The sequence below is a fragment of the Perca fluviatilis genome, chromosome 19 (assembly GCF_010015445.1).
Source record: "Perca fluviatilis chromosome 19, GENO_Pfluv_1.0, whole genome shotgun sequence".
In the NCBI taxonomy this organism is placed as follows: Eukaryota; Metazoa; Chordata; class Actinopteri; order Perciformes; family Percidae; genus Perca; species Perca fluviatilis.
This window is the reverse complement of record NC_053130.1, coordinates 10274140-10295277: the sequence shown is the minus strand read 5'-3', so window position 1 is coordinate 10295277 and position 21138 is coordinate 10274140. Positions and strand designations below refer to the sequence as shown.

The 21138-nt window shown below is 39.8% G+C and overlaps 1 protein-coding gene across 2 annotated transcripts in view; it reads right to left on the bottom strand.

Annotated features, from left to right (window-relative positions):
* Positions 1-2988: 2988 nt before the first annotated feature.
* Positions 2989-21138, bottom strand: part of LOC120547507 — a 28193-nt gene continuing 10043 nt past the window's right edge. The window contains exons 3-4 of one of the 2 annotated variants that reach the window (XM_039782942.1): positions 20812-20933; positions 2989-7005 (exon numbers count right to left, since the gene is read on the bottom strand). In XM_039782942.1, coding sequence (XP_039638876.1) covers positions 6841-7005; positions 20812-20933 — 287 coding nt within the window. In that variant the 3' untranslated portion in view covers positions 2989-6840. The remainder of the gene's footprint in view (positions 7006-20811; positions 20934-21138) is intronic. The other variant, XM_039782943.1, reaches the window with a different exon arrangement.

Sequence of the window (21138 nt, the reverse complement as noted above, 5' to 3'; positions counted from 1 at the left end):
TTGGGCATCTGGTAAGGATGCCCCCTGGGCGCCTCCCTAGGGAGTAGGGTTGGGTACTGACACCCGGTGTTAATACAGCACCGGTGCCTTAACAACCGGTATCTACTGGACCGAATAGTAACGCGGATTTCGGTGCCTCATTTCGGTGCTACTGAAATGCCAGTGCTGCCCTCCGATGCTCCGAAACGGATATTAGAAGCAACAGAAGCATTGCTGCATGTGACACTAGTTAACAGTGTTGTGCCTGAACGCGTTCATTGAACGATAGTTCATGAACTCGTTCATATTTTGGGCAAATGTGAACTGAACGTCCTGTATTACTGCCTGATGAACGTTACTGTGAACTTGTTCATTCTGGTGTCTGTGAACGGCACGCTCTCTCAGTTTAACTTCGTTCAATAGGGTGCCAGGTTTCTATAGAGCCTTCCAGGCGAAAACCCGGCTAAAACACACCGTAAACAGGCCTTAATATGTAGCGGAAAAAACACCCAATTTGGCAACAGCAGCCACCAGTGTCGCACCGCCGCATGTGTCATCAAAACAAAAAGCAGCATGGAGGCGACGAAGCAGCAAGGAGGCGTCGTATGATCATTTAAACGAGTTTTAAGGTTAAAGGTCGGTGAGGATGGGATAAATCGTACATTTCTGTGCAAACTTTGCCCGCCGGCTTTCAAAAAGAAAATCCGCACTTCAGTCACATCCACAGCAAACCTGAACTGAAGCAACATAAAAAAAGAACTAAAAAATGCTCCTCTCCTTAAACTGCCTGTCTCTCTTAGTTATGCTCTTAGTTATGCTGTTATAGTTTTAGACTGTCTGGGGGACTTCCTTCCTTCCTTCCTTCCTTCCTTCCTTCCTTCCTTCCTTTGACTGCTCTCTCCTCTCACTTTTCATCTCTGTGCATCCCGTCCCACGGGATGCCTGTTACTAAACGGGCTCTGAGGAGTTTACTCCCCGGAGTCCTTGATTTTTTTCTCACCCAGCGTATTTCCTTGGAGCACATTGGCACCAAGATCTTGGTTGCAGCTGCGCCGTGGTCCTGCTGCACTCCCTGCCAAGCTCTGCGGTGCCCTGCAATGTCATGCTGCGCACTGATATGACATGAACTACTACAACTGTCATTTGACGTCACTATTCCTTATCTTTAAAGTGACTATTATTGCCTCTGTTCATCACATCCCCAACCGGCATCGTCAGACACCGCCTACCAAGAGCCTGGGTCTGTCCGAGGTTTCTTCCTAATAGGGAGTTTTTCCTCGCCACTGTCGCTCTGCTTGCTCTTGGGGGAATTATTAGAATTGTTGGGGCTTTGTAAATTATAGAGTGTGGTCTAGACCTACTCTATCTGTAAAGTGTCTCGAGATAACTCTTGTTACTCTTGATGCTATAAATAAAATTGAATTGAATTGAACTATGAACTAGTTCATTTTTGGAACTGTGAACTTAGTTCAAAATGTTGAAGTATGAACTGAACTAGTTCATTTTAAAATTTGTGAACTGAACTTTGAACTAGTTCATGTAGAAAGTGAACTTTTCCAACACTGCTAGTTAACATAATACACTTGACAGCAGGTAACGTTAGCCTACCGTTAGCTAGCAGCTGGATTAAACACGGTTAAAATGCTGACAGCTAACGTTAAACGGTGTGACTGTATTTCACTGTAGAGGATTCCAACACCGAGACGTTAACAGTCTGCAGCTGCCGAAAAACAACACAGACGGTTCACTTGAAACTTGCCTCGCCAGCTTCGTGATGCTTTCAAAGTTATTGTAAAATACCCTTTTTCCATCTAGTGGTTGTTTTTGTGGTTTACCAGCAATTTACTGTTGAAATAAGTTATTGTTATAAGTTATTGTTATTACATTTTTAATAAATCATTTAATTTGGACCATTTGGCCTTAGCAATAAACAAGCCGTTCTTCAATGTCGCCAACTGTCGTGTTGTGCTCATGTTTTCTTTTTTAAATGTAGACATACTTTTAAAACGATTTAAAAAAAATATCAGTTCAGGCACCGGTATCGGAAAAACCCCAAACGATACCCAACCCTACTAGGGAGGTGTTCCAGGCATGTCCAACTGGGAGGAGGCCTTAGGGAAAACCCAGGACTAGGTGGAGGGATTATATCTCCAACCTGGCCTGGGAACGCCTCGGGATCTCCAAGTCGAAGCTGGTTAATGTGGCTTGGGAAAGAGCCGTTTGGGGTCCCCTGCTGGAGCTGCTGCCCCCAAAACCCGACCCCGGATAAGCGGCCGAAGATGGATGGATGGAAGCATTTATCAGCATATTGGCAAACTTAAAGCATTGTAAAGCCTTTATGAATGAAGACTCCTCCAACTGTGAGAATGTAAAATGGTAAGCCAATCTCTGTTGACTTGCAAATAAACAGTTGAGGATAAGCAGTTGAAGATGAGTGACGATGAGGTAAGCAAATCTGTCTGTAATGTAATATGTAATGTCAGTATGACTGAGGAGTTGTTAATTGAACTTATTTTTTTAACTTGTTTTCTTAATATCAGTTAACTCAATTGGCATATTCAAAACTCATAAAGACAAAGTTCATTCACATTTTTCAGTCAGCAGGTAAACTTGCATTTTTAAGTTTAACCATTTTTTTTATTTATAATTGTTATTGTTATATAATTATAATTTATTTATTATTGATATTGAATTGACTTATTAACAGGTAAACAGTTGTAGCTGTTTAAGGTATCAACCTTAAGTAATTTTAATTTCAACTACTTTCATCACTGTTTAGTGGTTTCATCAATGTGTCAGAAAAATGTTGTGAGGTACAATATTTCCCTCTGGAAAGTAGTGGAGTAGAAGTACAAAGTAGCACAAAATGGGAATACTCCACTAAATTACAAGTATATTAAAATTGTACATAAGTACAGTACTTGAGTAAATGCACTTACTTCCTGCTAATGAATACAATAATGTTTCTGTTGAAAAAAAAGCAACTTACAAACCACTCATGCAATTTTAAAAAGATGTAAAAGCTTTATTTACAACAGTTTAATGCATGTTAAAGCAATCAAAACAGTTTTATTACAATATTTTCAGTGTACAATAACAGTATAAACAAAACAGACAACATGTTGCTACAGTTGTACTGGGTCATTTGGAGTCATTCAGATTAGTTTGTTTCCATTTCTGCACAAACAGGCTCCAAGAGATGCATTTCTGTACAGCATTTGCAGCGAAGCACAACACACCACAGTGTCTCTGGGTTTCCCATATTTCATATTTTATCTTTTTAACAATTCCAATAAAAAAAAAAAAAAAACGGGAGTATAAATGTTTATTTGACTGTTAATAGATCATAGATATTGAGTGATTTTTCTGTTGTTATAATCCTAAAAGCTCAAACACACATAATTATGCAATATGATTTTGTCAGTAAAACCCTGAATGTCACACAACTGTTTCTGAACTGTAACACCTTCAATGATAGGCGGGGAATCAACTCATCACCAGGTTTCCATATCAGTTTCAGAAGACGATAATTCATCTTTCGGTTTCCTCCCTGCCATGCTCTCCTCTCACACTCCAGCTGTAATACAGTACTTCAAAATGAGGTCTTAGGTTTCACATGGCACAATATCAGAAATCAAAATGCAGTCACAGCGGAGGAAAAGCAAAGTGGATAACTTTGGCACACAGGAAGACGAGCCTGAGACATGCATTTCCAGGAAGACAGGATTAGGATGAGGAAGAAACAGAAAAAAAAATCTTGATTCAGTGTGGTGTGTAAAAACAAATGTCAACAAGCTACAGTAACAGAAAAGACAGCCTCATTTTTTGAAAATGAAACTTCGTGGCTGAACCACTAATTTAACACTATTAAAGCATGAGATTAAACAGATGTGAAAGTTGCTGAAATGAGAGTTTAAGGATGATGAAAGCCAGGATCACACTTTATCTGATTTGCATTCATGTTGACACAACTGTGCAAACATCAGCGTGACTCAAAAACAGACTCAGATGAAATTAGTTATCAAGTGTGTTACAACCAACTTCTGTTGCTGCTCTGAATTGCTGTCGGATAACCTCACAGGGAGCGAGCAACAGTGAACTAATTTGTTTTAGAAGATTAAATTCAACACATGTAACACGCATAACAACACATTATCTGCAGTGCTGCTAACACTCACTTGAAACAGCCAAACTTCCATTAAAGATTAAAGCTTTAAATGTGAGTGTGATCATTATTATATTCAGATCTCAGTCAAATAGCTTTTCTGACACTGATTGAACAAACTTGGCAATGCCACACATAGATTTATGCTTAATCGGAAGTGTTTTGAAATAGTATGTGTTGGTTTTAAAAGAAAGAAGGCTTCAATGATGAGAATTAACTGATTGGTTTGGCAATTGTTTTTACACTTCCGCAAGCTACTCAGCTGTTTATAGTTTTTCGGGTTCAGTTTTAATTAGTTGTAAGTGGTAACATGCATTTTTAGTAAGCCAAAACCTAAAACATACAAAAACAATAGCCTACTTTTGCTGGTTCGTCACATGACAACCGAACCGATATGTTTTAATAAGCCTAAAGAGTTCAAAGATAAGAATACATGTACCTTATCTGAAGCCTGCATAACCACTGTTTGATATGTTGCTGTTGGCTAACTAGTCAGTGACAAACCCCTCTTTGACTCTGCATGATTCCGTGTTTGGTTGTCGTCCAAAAATCTCTCTCTGAGTGTTTAATGACCTGGCAGGCATGATGAGACTTGGCCAGGTCTGAATCACTGGGCTAATAAACGGATGACATGACCTTGTCAACAAACCAATACTTGCCAACTACATTCAGTCTCTGCTGCTAATGTTAAATCCAGAGGCTGAAACAAAGAACAGTGACAGACCACTCACTGTATTGTAGGAAATTGCTTTAAATATTGAAAACAATGCAAAACAGAACAATAGTAAACAAGACAGCAGGAAATGACACTGTTTAATGGTTTAAATGACTGACATGATGCCATTATTTATTTTGTTCATTATCTTGCTCTTGAGTTCCACTCACTAACTGGGCAGCTTAGTAACATATTAGTTACAAATCATAGTATTGTAAGAATGCTGAAGCATTCTGCTCCTGCTTTTGTGCAAACTCTTTGTTTTAATGCTGAAAACAATCAGAGCAAAGAGGGAATCGATTTACAGGATGACTGTAGAAAATATAAAGTAGTACGCTTTATTTTATTTACAGTCATCCTGTAAATCCATGTATACTGACAGTATTTGGTGATAAAAATGATAAAAAATGATTATAAAAATGCTTGGTTATCTCATGTTAGATTTTAAGTCAATAGGGAGGAAGTCACGTGTCTTCACCATTCAACCTGGCTCTAGGGGTTACAGAAACACACGTTTTTCAGTACAGAGGGAGGATGGTATCATTTGGTACAGTATGGTACAGTATCATCTTACTAGTATCAATGCTTGAGGTTTTGTTTGTGTAAAACTGATCAATGCAGAGGTTAAAATCTGTCTGGGCAGGTTCAGTAAATTGTAAAATTGTAAAGTAGTCATGAAATACATGGATAAAACATTAATTTTGCAATTCCAAGATAACAAATGTCTATAGATGTTTAGAAAACTAGTGGAAATTTCAAAGAAATGCGTTCTCACTTTTTTTTTTTTTTTAAAGCTGCAAGATTGGTGAATCGATTGAAAGTACCTTTGAAGAGATAATAATCCTGATTACAGATTACCTGATTACATATTAGCCAACCGGTGGGAGGAGCTACTGTTACTTAAACTTGACCCAGGGTATTGAAATATGACACGCAAAACAAAATGGACACTTTGCTCATGAATGCAAACAAGCGTATGTGTGGGTAATTTAATTGTTTAATTGTTTGTTAATTGTTTGTGCTCGTCAGTCCAGAGTGCATTGGTTCCCCTACCACATGTTGGTACGAAATACTTGTGTTTGCGAGCAATGATCTGCATTTCCTGATGATGACTTTCCCTCGAAATATTCCAGTCTTTTACAATCCAAATGCTGTACTGCCACACAGAACAAGGTTTGTTGCTGAGGACAACAACAACTTTTCTATTGCCCATCTCACTTCTCCCTGAAATAGTCATCCTGTCATGACATTTGATGATCTCATAGGTCGATTCCAGTGTCATTTAGTACTCAAATTATCAGGATAAAATGTGGAAACCCTGGTGTACAGTCGGTATACAGTATTAATTGTCTTACTATGTAGACATAAGCAGACATGTAACTCATGGTAACAAAGTGTTAAATGGTGGATAAAAATGATTACTTTGGGCAAGTTGGTTCCCACACAAATCAGTCTGTTGCATGTTGGATCGTGACAAGACAGGAGTGCAAGATCATTTTTCCCTGCCTGAAACCATCAGAGGGAAAATATGGGGGGAAATCTGCAGACTTGTCCCACATTTAACAACAATGGGTCTGCAGAGTTGATCACCCGAGGAATTCATAATCTCTGTACAATAAAAACACCTTAAAAGAAGCTAAAAAAGTAAATAGGAAACTGTACAAGGCACATTTGAATTTCCACAGGCGTCATTTTGCACAGAGGCATATTTAGGTGACATGACCACCTCTGCGCTGGAAAGAAGTGCAAATTCCCGGCTCTTTGGTAGCATTGCAAAGGCTCAGAGACCGTGAAGGAGCAGAGGTGAAAAAACACAAATCCAGGCATTTCAGAGCTCCTCAAAGGTGTCAACAAATTATCTCCATCGAAATTAAGATAGACAAAGTCCAAAGTCTCCTTCCACCACTGGAAAAAAATCAGGTCCCCAAAATGATTCAATACATATACATTATTATGCTACGTCTGCTGGGTTTTCCAAAGGCTAAACCTGAGAGTTGTCCTGGCTGTTTGTACTGCCTTGCAAGTAGATTATTCGTCCAATCAGGAGGATCAGAAGGCCCACGCAGAGCAGCACGGTCGGCTCCTGGTGGATGTGTGGCAGCGGGTTCGGATGGATCACAACCCGTCTATGTCTGCCTGCCACCCCCTGGAATTAAAAGAGGTCAGAGAGAAGAAGGGCTGTTACAGTATCAACATACGACAATCTTTAACTACGATGATCTACAGCAGTATAAATGGATCGTTCACTAAATCGCACCCCACTTAGTAGCTGTGCTACAACTGTCAAACTTTCCACTTTCGCACGACATACTGTAAGTAGTTTACAGTGATAACATTTTGAAACAACACAAATAAGACAAAAGCAGCTTCTTGTTTCTAGCCTGCAATGAATCAATGGTTGCTGGCTGAAATGACAACTGCCGCTAGCAGTTTTTAGCATCTGTAGCTAGGCAGCTAAATAAGCCAACACTAGCTCGTTGAAAACGCCAATGACATCATAGGCTAACTTTTTAATTTTTTCAAACAGTCAGCATCCTGTTGATGATCTATGTAGAAGACATGCAAATAAAGAAATTGCACTGTTTGTGTATTGCAGAGTAGAGCTACTTTTTTTTTAAGATTACTTTTTGGGCATTTTTAGGCCTTTATTGACAGGACAGCACAGAGATGTAATGACATGCAGCAAAGGGCCACAAGTCGGAATTGAACCTGCAGCCACTGCGTTAAGGACTAAGCCTTTGTACATGGGGTGCATGCACAACCAGGTGAGCTATCCAGGCTACCTAGTAGCAATGCTTAATCCTAGTATTAGAAGTATTATGAGGAAAAATGTAAGATCAGTCTTATTTCATGTATAACCGTGTTTGCCTGCTTAACTTACACAGTCCACGAGCAGGAGGTAAGATTTGTGTTTTGTTGTTTGTATTTTGAAACAGTATATAAGAGAAGAGATCGGGATGTGTTTGGCAAACATAACACTATCTCAATTAATTTGGCTTTCCAAGTATTTATGTGGTTAATGGTTAAAAAAAAGCACTTTATTGTCCAGTTCATGAAGTTATATTATATGTCCAACTGAATAATTTGCATTGGCATTTGCTTAGTGTGCTCTCATTTCACAAAATGTTTGTGTTGAGCGTGTTGTGATATGCATCAAATGTTCGGGTTGGAATCCCGTGATGATTTCAAATCCAAGAGACACATTGGCATACTGTATATTTACATCCACAGGAAGCAAGTTAGAACAGTTCTCTACATCCTGCCACAACCCTCTTTACTCTGTGCGTCTACAGGTGTGATTTCCTAACATCAGTGTGTGTATGAATGCATATGTGCAATGTGTGTTTATGCATTTGAATTAGCTTGAAGGCTTCCAATCTTTCTGACTTGTTTTATTTTTTTGTCCAGTTACAACATGTACATACATAACCCTAACCCTTAACTGTCCACTTTGCATTTCCCATAATGCAACTATCAAATCCAGATCCAAATATTTAGAGTCTCAAGCAAGAAAACCCTGAATACGTCATACATTTTGATTAGGCCTCTAATAGTTCGTTCACACTGGAGGCTTCAACTGTCTTTCCTGTCTCTCACTATTTTATACTAGCCTGGCTCCGCCTCCTACTTCCGCTCAATTTTCATTTCCCTTCAGTACTCTGTCTGGGTTCGTAGTATAGTCTTGGGTTTTCGCCGGCCAAATATTTGGCGGTCCAATCAGCGAACAGAGGGAGTGGCTGAGAACGATGACTTTATGACGTGCGCGAGAAAGATGCGAGCAAGCCATTCGGTCCATTGTGGCAGCAACGCTGCCAAATATCCAGAAGTTAAAGCCCGAGCAAGAACAATATTTGCTTAGTTGTGTTGGTGGCCATGATGTTGTGGCCCTCCTTCCCACTGGGATCTGGAAAAGTTTGTGGTGAAGGAGTTGGCTAAGGCTAACGCTAGTGATGCTAATGCTAAACATAAGCCGATAGTTGTCGGTCTCACCTCTTGTTGCACATGCACATGACATACGTCATGACCAAACGTTAGCGATTGGTTATGGCAGATCCAGAGTGGCTCTGGGCAGATCCAATAGTTTTAAACTTCAACAGAGTACCCGCCTTCAAGGAAGTTAACACTTGTCAATGGAGAGTGGCCAGACTCTGTACAAATGAAATGTACGAGAGTCTGGTAGGACCAGGCTAATTTTAAACATCTCTCTGCAGTCATTCCGACACACTTGGCATACTGTGGACTGAAACAGGTGTTTCGCTTCAGCAGCAGCAACTTCTCACAAATAAGGGATCTGCCTGGTCGACAGAAGAAAAAGGACCTTTAGCCGAGAAACCTCCTCCTTAAACAAACACTCTCCAGAAACAACTAGCTTCCTGTTGCTGAGGAAAGGTACGTAGGTGGGGATGTCCACAATGAATGACTTAAATTATCTGGTAACTTCACTTATAGTATATGATGCTGATAGTTCGAGGCCTTGCACGAGTTACTTACCATAATTTCCCTATTAGCTCTAGTTCAAACCTGTTAGGAGTAAAACATAGGATTCACTGAGAATTCTTAAATTAATGAACTTATGGTAAAAGCACAAAAATAGCGCTTAGCAGCCGACAGTAGGCTGTGGTTGCACTAGGCAGCTCTCAGGTATGAAATCTTGGAGGTGTCTGAATGTGAAGCAGAGTTGTGGTTAAAAAATCCACCGTAAGCTATTATTGCTGTACTAAATAAAGGTTTAAAAAGGAAACCTTGCACCCTAACTGAAGCATTTACAAGAATAACTATGGCATTTACTAGAGTGGGAATCAGTTTTTCCACTGGAAGATAGATGTTCTGTTTTGGCATGAAGCCCTTTAAATACAGCCCAGCCGGATGGACTTTACAATACCATCCAGACATCAACTGGCACAGAATAAGCCTTCTGCCCCAGGGCAAGACCGTGCTCTGAAAAACAAGATCTTAACGGACAAGAGCAAGAGAGAAATTTCAAAGCTGTGTGGTTTGATCCGAAAAGCGAGCCAAAACCCACAGAAACCCCTAATGCAAGAGGAGGAAACAGGTGAGGGGAAGAGTAGTTAACCCTGTGTTGAATCAGTCTGCTTCTAATTCTGCTTCTGACTGTGACCAAGTCAAACAAACAATCAGAGGTGACCAAAGAGCTGCCAGAATACTGATTTAAACAAGACGTGACCCCAATTTCCTGTACAGAACCAGTTTAACAAGCCTGATAGAATCATGGAATCAATTGTAGAAGACACATCCAAAGAAACAACCTGAATACAACCAATCAAATTTATTTTCACTTAAAACTTCAAACTAAATGGAGGAAAGCTGACCGTTGTGATCAATGGCCTCCCGATTCTCTGTGATGACAACGACGTGAAACACATCGCTCAGGAAATGAAACACTTTGTCATGAGCCTGTGTAGTGGCAACAGGAGAGGATAACTTAATCAGATCTGAGTATGTAAATTGCGTGCTTAAGCCCATATGTTTAAACAGGAGGTACATCTCAATCATTATTATTCCCAGACATGCTGGTAACTACCAGGCTATTTTTGCTGGAAACCATTTTCTTACCATGTGTTTTTGGCTACACCAACCATGAGAATATTTATTAGCCACACTATCTGTCGGACGTTGGGTCTTTCCACCACTCAGAGAGTGAAATATTTTAACAAGTTATTGGATGGATTGCTATGAACTTTGGTTCAGACATTCGTGGTCCTCAGAGGATGAACTGTAATAATTTTGGTGATCCCTTTTCTTTTCATCTAGCGCCATCATCAGGTTAATGTGTCCAATACTTTGTTTTGTGCTTATCCACAAATGGTAGCATGCTATCAAACTAAACTAAAATGGTTAACATAGTGAACAGTACACCTGCTAAACATCAGCATGTTAGCATTTAGTTCAAAGCATCGCTGTGCCTAAGAGCAGCTTTACAGAGTCGCTGGTGTGGCTGTAAACTCATAGTCTCGTTTTAATTAAATCCACCATGAAAGAAGAAAACTGGACTGCTTAATTTTTCTGGAAAAAAGGCACAAGTCTCCATAAACACATCTGGAAAAACACTTTACTGTATTCTGACATGACATGGGGTACTTCTTTCTTCTTTTATGGGCTATTTCCCCCAGTAGTCATCATATTATGAACTTTCTAACTTTAAATCAACATGCATTGAGACAGCAGTGGAGAAAGAGCAACACTTACTATGCTGCAGCTAAATCTGAGCCTTGATTTCCCCAAATGTCATCAAGGAACTGTTGTGTTTGGCAGTGCAAACTCTCCAAAAAATTCTTTGAAAATTTGCTTTCCCCTCCACAACATGGACTTTTGACATCGTAAATCAAGACCCGTGTGGGTGTAGAAGCTAAAGCCAACAGTCATTAGTTCAGCACTTCTTTTCATTTGGCACCACACAACCTCAAAAGTTTGTCATTCGACAACACATATTAGAGCTTCGCCTTTGAGTATAAAGTTGCAGTGGATTTTCAACTGAAGCGCAACTTTCGTAAAAGCAGTAAAAGGTTGATTTATTTTCCAAGGTTACACCCTTTCTGGTCTTTATATATGCAAATATACTTTTTTGTTGTGAAAACTTTATTATTATGATGATTATTAATAATAATAATGTTAATTTGCTTGCAAAAGCGTTTATCATATTGCACATTAGAGACTGGTCTCTCCTCAACGCAGCTTTGGAAGACAGACTCAGGCTTTGTGGTTTTCAAATTGGCAGAGATGATATGCTCTTTCCTCACCTCACGAACCGCTGCAATGATTTAACTTTCAAGATGGTCTGCAGTTTGCAGAGTGAGGGACCACGTTGTCAGATTTATGAGTCTCAAGATATAAAGTAAAGTTACTTAAAAGCTTGTTTCACTAGTATATGTTCAGTTTATCTCTATTGATGTTATACCTGACTATATAAATAAAAAAGTGGATAGTCAGCTGTTTCAGAAATCTTAAAACTATTGTATATGGTTTAACTCTTCAGATTACATTAATCAGATGTTTTGACCCCAAATGCTAAATGCCATCTGTAAATGTTTTCCCACATTACAGTATATTCTGCTCTGTAGTCATGGTGGGCACTTACTATACATATTCTACAGCTAATGAAAGTGCAGGAGAAGCTGTCAATGACAACATAACAGGAGGATGTGGTATACCTGGGAGGAGCTGAGACTTGATGTATGTGGTTTTAAAACAGATGATGCATTTACATTCTACCAACATCTGTATACAATGTGTCTTAAACCACCTCTGGATCAGATGATGAGTAATCAGATGACTGTCCTACTTCATCCAGTGCATGGCAAGTGCATTCACACCTGGCTTCATTTATATTAATCATTACCAGATGTCTAATAGTGGAAGGTGCACGCTCAGAGTTTCTTCAACTCATTCAAAGGATTCAAAAGAATAGTTTGACATTTTGGCAAAGGTGCTTATTTGCTGTATTAGATGAGAAGATTGATATCACTCTCATGTCTGTGTATTAATTAAAAAGCTAGTGCCAGAAGGCTATTAGCTTAGCTCAGGATAAAGACTGGGTGCAGGGGAAAATGGCTAAAATATATAGCTACCAGCACCTCCAAAATAAATTAACATGTTGTATCTCGCTTGTTTAATCTAAACACAAACAGTAATGTCAAAAAGGTTACAGTAAATCAAGTGTCCTGGGAATACAAATAATTACCTGTGATTAAAAACACCATGTAGACAATAGGGCTAGTCTGTTATTTGGGTAATTGTTCGCATTTCAGAGTTAGGATGAGAGGTTTGATTTCAACTGCAATCAGAAGCAGATGTACTCCTCAGCTGACAAACTGCAGGCTGAGAGTCTGACACAAAGCCAAAACCAGTTTCACCAAACAATCTTGATATTCAACCTTATACCTCAGGATTACAGAAGGAATATATACACACACAGACACACACGCACACACACACACACACACACACACACACACACACACAGGCAATCCTCTTTATAGTTTCCTCATTTTAAACTCTTACCTCAAACAACCCCTTCCATCATCTGAGAATAGAAAACCTGCTGCCACAAATTGTTTTCCAGGCTTTTAACAAGTAGTTCAACTGACACACACTCTCTCTCTCTCTCTCTCTCTCTCTCTCTCTCTCTCTGATATACATGCACAAAAAAGTAAAACATCCACAAGTCAAGAGAGAAAACCAAGCGGGCAGTCAGCCAATCAACTTACTCCATAATCGATCAACCAGAAAAACCACCAGACAGACAGTAAGTCAACCAATGAAGCAACCACATAGTCATTCAGCCAATCAATCAAACAAGATGATATCAGCAGATCTACTTTAAAGGATACTGCTGATTACGATTCCATGTTTCATCCCAATTACTACAGATCTTGTTTTGTTTAATTTCCAACATCCCACAGTGTTTTATATTTTACTACTTTTTCCAGCATCTCAGGCAGCCATCAGTTTCTATTCAGGTTCCAAACAGCAGGTCTATGAATCCATCACAATGAAAATGATGTCACCTTTATTTTTCATCAGTTATATTACTGTTGCATTCTAATGAAAGTGCAGACACATTTGAAAAGTCTTCTTGGGTGATGAGTTCAAATGTTGATGGGAAGCTCCAACATCAGATATTTGCATATATGCTCTACAGTAGCAAATCATGTTGCGAATCAAAGCCAGAGGACAAACAAGTGAATTTGGCATCTTTGCACATTTAGCTAGGTTCAAAAGCAAGGATGTCTGAACTTCCCACCAGTCATTACCACCGTCATTAAAGACTTTAATCAGAAAAGTTATTACGGTGAGAAACTAATCAGTGACTTTAGCAGCATGAGACGATGAGAAAAAAATACAAGTCAACTTGAAGTTCACTGTGATGATCCATATCAGGTTTTACGTGTCTGCAAGTTAATTTGTATTGAAAGGAATGGAAAAAATGGCTACCTGGAAGGAAGGAAGAATAAAACTTGTGGAATGTTTTGCAAAATGGATGGCAATAATTGTCAAATATTAGTATTGTAGTATTCAATTGGGACACTCGGTCAGAAAACCTAGAGGAAAAATGTACAAAATCAGGCTAATGATAGGATAGAAAAGTTGATGTGAAATGCATGACTCTATACATAATTTCCATATTTCTTTTTTAGGTTAAGAAACCATTGATTCTGCCTTTAGACACATCTCTGATGCAGAAGATTTTAAATATCTCATCTCATTCTTGCTCTTCTTCTTGTCTGTTTTTTTTTTCCACTGCTGTGGAAACATTGAGTCAGCCTGTTCCAAAAAGCTCATGTGATTTTGTTTGGTCACCACAACTTACTATGCTGCCTCCCAAAAATAGCTCTTTAAACAAGGCTACACTTACAAAAAGCACAAAGCACAAGCATAAGCACACACACACACAATGCAAACTGTGCAACTATGCAAACCTCCCCTAAACAGTATAATTTCTCTTGTTAGAGCATGGATAAAAAGTTTAAAAAATGCAGTTTACACTTACATCTCTGAACATGTAAACCTCTGTCTGCACATTATTCTTTACAGTTGTGGCTATGTAGTGACTGCCAAATCATTCCAGCAAGCTTTTCTCTGCTCTATGTTGGATTCTGGCACAAAATGTAACAGTTGGTGTGTCCACCCGTCCAAAATCATTGCACCTCCAATTGCTTTACGCTGCAATGTGAGCATCACGTTTTAAAATGCAAACAAGGTACGTGATGCATGAAAAGTGAGGGAAATCTCACCACCTCAGCAGGAAAATAATGTGGAGGACACACGACTAGAGCAGGTTGTAGCACTGAGACAACACAACAGAAAGTATGTAGTTCAAGATCACTCATGCCATCCATGTTTAAGGCTTTAACATTGTGACTTAGGATTTTAAACGTTTATGTGTGTATGTGGCCTTGCATACAGACCACATTTTATGAGTAAAGTAGAGCTTAGATTGGTATAATTTGTGCATGGAGTCATCACAAAGCTAAAAAAATATCAGAAATAAATGTAGCAATGCTGAAATAAAACAGGACAAGCATTCAAACAATGATTTAGCTAGCAGGTTATGAACAGGCAAACGCCACAATAAATCAGTGTTTGGTCCTGCATTCCACTGATGGAAACAGCAATGCACTCTTACTGTAACTCATGGTTAAACAAGGGTTAAAAATACTGTCTTTTTCCCGCTCTTTGTCTTTCACGCACACTTGAACACACACAAACAAAAACACAAGCAGCCAGCCAGTGACACCCGACTGGTCGACAATGTTCCTCAGAGTTATTTCTGTCTTCAGGACAAAGGGTTTTACCTCCTACTGAAAGAGGACAGAGTGTGTGTTGGAGTTTGTTTGAGTGTGTGCGCGTGCGTGTGTGTGTGTGTGTGTGTGTGTGTGTGTGTGTGTGTGTGTGTGTGTGTGTTGTTTTGGCCGGATAATTAGACCTTGTGCTTTGCTCCCTGAGAGTTTTTAAACCACAGGGCTGAGCCATAATGAATCTACACTGTCACGGACACTAGACTGTCACACCACACACACACACACACACACATACAGACAGCATACTGAGCACGAATACAGATGTTTGAAAACAAACACACATAATCACGCACACATTGTGTAAATGTTTAACAGAGAGAGTGAGGGGGGAGAGAGCTGGATTAAATGAGGACACAGGAGTGAAAGGCAGTGAGAGAGAGGAAGACTGCTGAAAAACAAATAACTTATAAGTGATTACACACGGCTATACATGTTTTAAAGACAAATAATGAATCACCTCAATGTGGTTTGTACGTAAAAACATTTTTAAGAAGTGCTTTTCTACTTTCTCAGGCAATACAGTGAGCTGAGTCACCTGTGTGCCTGTGTGTGAATGTATTCTCAGATGATGTGAGTCATTTTAAAGCCTCTTCAGCCTAAAGTGATGCAGCTCTGCCTCTCAGCCAACGCCTTCAGGCAATGAAACTGAATACAGCTATTTTTTGGCAACACAATGGCAGCTCAGTATTCAACAGCAATGTAACAATAAGTTGGAGATAATGTGAGAACTTGTCAGTGTGCTAAAATATCCCCCTAAACCTGATGATATATTTACAGATACAATACTATCAAGTGTATCCCCCTTTTTTTTTTTTATATTTAGAGGAATAATTTTCATTTGGTTTTACATTTGCCTCACTGTCCAGCTGGGCTTATTTGATGATGGCTCGGATGTCCATGACATTGTTGAAAACTTTCCTAAATTTCTTTTCTTCCCTCTAGGTCAGTGGTGCCCAACCTGGGGGTTGGGACCCTCCAAATAGTTGTGAGGCAAGTCTAAATGGTATAGTCGGAATATCATTAGTTTTGCAGGTATTTGGTCATGAACCGAAGTTATTATAATTCATCCTGAAGGGAGCGTGGATGTCTGTTGAAATTGCGAGGTTATCCATCTTATTATATAAGATATATTTCACTCAAAACTAAAAGTGTCAACCTCATGGTGGCACTAGAAGAAAAGTCAGGGGATCATCAAAGTCAGTAGGATTCATCCTCTGGGGACCATGAATGTCTTTACCAAACTTCACAGCAGTCAGTCCATCCGATAGTTGTCAAGACATTTCACTGGAAAACAAAACTAAAAGTGTCAACCTCCTAGTAGCGCAACAAGAAGAGTCAGGGGATCACCAAAGTCAGTAGCTTTCATTCTCTGGGGACCACAAACGTCTTAACGTCAAATTTCATGGCAATCCAGGTTGTACAAAGTTATTGTTATGTTTTGATATCTGTTCTTATCTTTGCATTTTTCTTAGTGAATTACTTTGAAGTTTACCTCTTAAATGTATTAAAATAAAAAGGATGAGAGGGAAAATTGGTCTTTGGTAGACATATGCATGCAAGAGACATTGCTTCATTTTAATGGGTCACAGGTCAAAAAGGTTGGGAATCACTGCTCTAGGTTCCAGATGGAGGTGTTTAGGAGGCAGCCACATCAGAAGCCTGAATCACCCCAAATTCACGAGCTAGATATGATTCATGGTGAGTTACCTATCCTGTTGGGCTTGTTTGAAGAAAGTGTGAAGTACAAGGCATTGTCGTGAACTTCCTTGGAATTTCCCTTTGCTCAGAAACGTCATCAATTTCCTCTCAGATCTTTCAACTCTCCGATTCGAGTTGGAAAATGTAATCCCTCCAATGTGTCTGGGTTTGATCCAGGCTTCTGGTAGGGTCACTCTTCAAGGCAAACTGGTCTCAGAGAGCAGACATGATGACTCACAAAGATCTCAATGATTGTTGAGAAAAGTGCCTGGAGTAGAAACGCTGTGGCCTGGAGTCAGGCCATGGAGTGGTAGTCTCAAGGAATGTACACAGTACACAGTTTGATTAGAGACACAGGACCATTAAATGGTGGGTTCACCACTTACAACAGGCATAGGCATCGAACCAAAACCCCTGCTATGTTAGGTTCAGGTTTTTAGATGCTGTACAGTAAGAGATCAGAGGATAAAACATTTCCTCTCCTGAAAACAGAGCAACAGTAGGTGCAGACCTGCCAACAGCAGGATGGATGCTAAGCAAACTTACTACAATCATCATCTGCTTTTTTTTTTTCTTCCTTCTAATTCAGACTGATCCACTCTCCTGTACTGTGGCTCATGCTCACTGTTAGCTAAGGGAGAAAATAGACAACCCCAGTTACACTAGCTGTTTGTTTTTTTTTACCTGCCAGCAAGTTAAAGTTAAATGTGTCTAAATTCTCGCTATCCTTCCCTTCTGTGCAGGTAAACAAACCTCTGCATGGCATCACCAAAAGATTGAAAATGAATGACCCCCTCACAGATGCAAACCACTATGGGGAATTTAAACCCACATCTCTGATGTGGTGCCCAAGTGTTTTACCTTGATTTCTTCAGCCATGTGTTCATTTTGTGCAATCATGGTTATATTGGGATTAATACTGTTTATTAATTTACTCAATTATCTGTGCGGCCTTAGCAGAACACACTGCTTTGTTTCAGCATCATACATGTTCTTTCTTCTTATACTGGTGATCAAGTATCTGATACAAATCTGAAAAACGTCTTATACTGCTGTGGTTATGAAATTGTGAAACCATGCGTGTGCACTTGTCCACAGCAACACCTGGCAAGAGAACAGGGAACAAGCCTCCACGTTCCTCTTTTCTCTGCCTCCTCATTGTTCTACAGCATGAACAAACACACATGCTGACACTTTCTGGATAATTCCACACCGAAGTTCACTAAGACATACAAACACAATTTGCTCTTCTTCTCTCTCTGTCTTGCTGATAGTTTGACTAGGTGTTGAATCATCACATTCTCATATATTTCTCCAACCTCTCTCTGTTTTCCTCTGCAGCTTAAAGGGATACGTCACCGTTTGTTGAAATAGGGCTTATCACGGTCTCCCCTAGCTGTAGATAGGTGGGCCAACGCATTTTTTGTGCATGCATTGTTTTAGTCCGGTGCAACACCGGCAGCGCCGCCGCTAGTTAGCTCAGCGTAGTGAATGGAATCCTATGTTGCCGGTTAGCATGTTGTGAGTAAAAGTGAGCCAACAAAAGACAAAAAAAAACCAACCTAATTACTTGCACTGAGACAAAAAATGCGTTGGCCCACCTATCTAAAGCCAGGGTAGACCGTGATAAGCCCTATTTCAACAAACGGTGGCGTATTCCTTTAAATCACAGCAGTGATGGCCTTGCATGAGTCTTGACACATACCTTATCCCAGGTAGTGGGATTCACTGAGTGATATTGCTGTCTGCCAGAAGGCAGGTTAAGTGCAGTGATTGATTCAATCCAAAATCTAAAAGATGGATGAGTAACACAGCTCTGATAATGATGGGCTTGAGAGCAATGTGACGGCTGCTGGAACCACAAGTGCACTCAAACAACATCCCCTAAGGAGTTTCAGGAGTTTTTGGTTAAGGGTATGTGTTTGTGTTTGCAGAAGCAAGAGGGCAGAAAGGGTTAACTGTTTTCCTTTTTGATGTTCATTGACACCCAGAAGGTAAAACACAGCAGGGGGAAAACATTTAGACTAATCAGACTCCTCGGCTGGAAAGTTGTTGCTTTATTGCTGTTAAGCTTTTGACACTGAGGGAGCATTTTAAGCTCTTCATTGGGATATAACAGTCCTATTATGCTTTTTCTTGACTTTTATTTTTTAATCCATTTCTCTGATGAGATTTCAGTGAACCCGCTCTGATTTTTTTTCCCTCTTTCTCTCTGGCATCCTAAAGCTCCAGTTAGTTCTTTGATAGTGGAGTAAATACAACTATGATGATGCAACATGCAGAAATGTTGCCAAGGAAACAGAATCCAAGAGGAAATGATCTCGTATTGCAGCTACACAACTTTACAACACACCCTGTCTGACAGACTGATGGATCTGCATGACTGCATCATTCAGGAGGAGGAGGATTTATATTCTCTGTGATAATGTGATTATCTCTTCAGTGAGGCAATAGACTACTGTCGTTTCACAACATAATCAGAGCAGATTAAGCAAGCTGGATCCATCTTTGAAAATACATGGAGCCTTTAAGTATAAAACTTTACTGCGTCTCCATCTTTAAATTTTTGCAAGAAGAGACTCTGGAAATGATTTACATTTCCTGTGTAATTAATTCAACACAATTTTCAACTATAATACCACATAACAATAATACTATCCATATGTACGCATTCATGTCCCATTAATGCATCTTACTAACTTGGCATGGATTGCGGTTGCGCTTGGATCGTGGTTGTGCCTGCTGCCGCGGTCCTGTCTGACACACATTGCTACTTTTATTCATATTTCGATTATTATTATAGTTATTATTTGCTATTATTTTGTCTCTCTCTGTTACTCTCAACCGAACCGGTCGCGGCAGCTGGCCGTCTACCCAGAGCCTGGTTCTGCACACAGATTCTTTCTGTTAAATAGGGGGTTTTCCTTGTTTATGGGGGAATGTTGGGTCTCTGTAAACGTGATTTGGCGGTATATAAATAAAAATCTACTTGAAATACTTGACTTGATATACAATTAAATCCAATATTCAAAAGCTAAATAACTTCCTGTTTTAATCTGCCAAGTTAGAGTCAGCATTCACAAACAGTTCCATGTACATCAGTACCTCAGTAAGCCAGCCAAGAAATAACCGATTAAATTACTGCTACTTAGGCTGGGCAAATAAGCTCCACTTTTATAATGTGAGCAGTCAATGAGCTCCTCTGCATCACACCACATTTAAAACACCCAAGTTGTACCACTAAGTTTTGTTTTTGTTTCTTTCCCACTGCTGGAAATTGGCTGAAGGGAGCTGCTTTCCCCCCTCTGTACTCAACAAATCCATCTTCTGCCCCTCCACTGTTGAGGGGTCATATGGCTGTTTTTTTGTTTTGTTTTTAGCTTTTTTTTATTTAGTGGTTCCTGTGGCATCTTGATTTACTGCAGCTTCAGGCTGACTGCTTGGTTATTTTCTGATCAAAAGTAATTTCATTTTTCTCACCCCGAGCGCAGTGGAAATAACCAGCTGGTCACAGATTCCCTCTGATCACACACAGCGACATTTTAGGGAAATGTTTGTTCTGATCCCCTCCTCCCTGTTATTTTTCGCCCTGCTGAGCATATTGCTCATTTTCAATGGCATCCTGCTTCACATTTACATGGTTAAACAGCGATTGTTTTGACTTAGATTTTGAGATTTTGATAAACATGAACTAATCAATTGTGGCAAACCAATGTGGCATGTGGCAATCAAGGGTGCATTATGTTGGATAGGGACATAAATCACTGAACAACGAAAACCAAATGATGTTGTATTTGGTAAATGTCATTTACATGTCATTCAGCTGCTCTACTGTGCTCAAGTGCTCCATATTGTAAATGTGATCGCTGGTGGTTACGCTATACCCAGATCCCCTCTCACACACACTCACACACACACACACACAGATCACTAACCCTGAGCAGAAGCAATCTATTGAAGTCGTCTCCAATGCGTCGGATCTCTCGTCCGATTGCCTCCGCCTGCATGTCCCCTGCTGCGTTTCGTTGCCGCGTGCTAGAGGGGTTCGGAGATTGTCCTGAAACAGAGGGGAAAAAACATGCTCACTTTGCTAATATGATCAAACAAGCACTAACTATGTGTATTGTATGTGTTGCTGCAGCTTTCGATCACACTTTGTTGAAGTACAGTTTAACATTGATAAAAAGGTTTCAAAGCTCCTCCACTGAGACAGTCATACTCAGAAGATGCTTCATTTATGTGAAACATGAAATGATGCAATC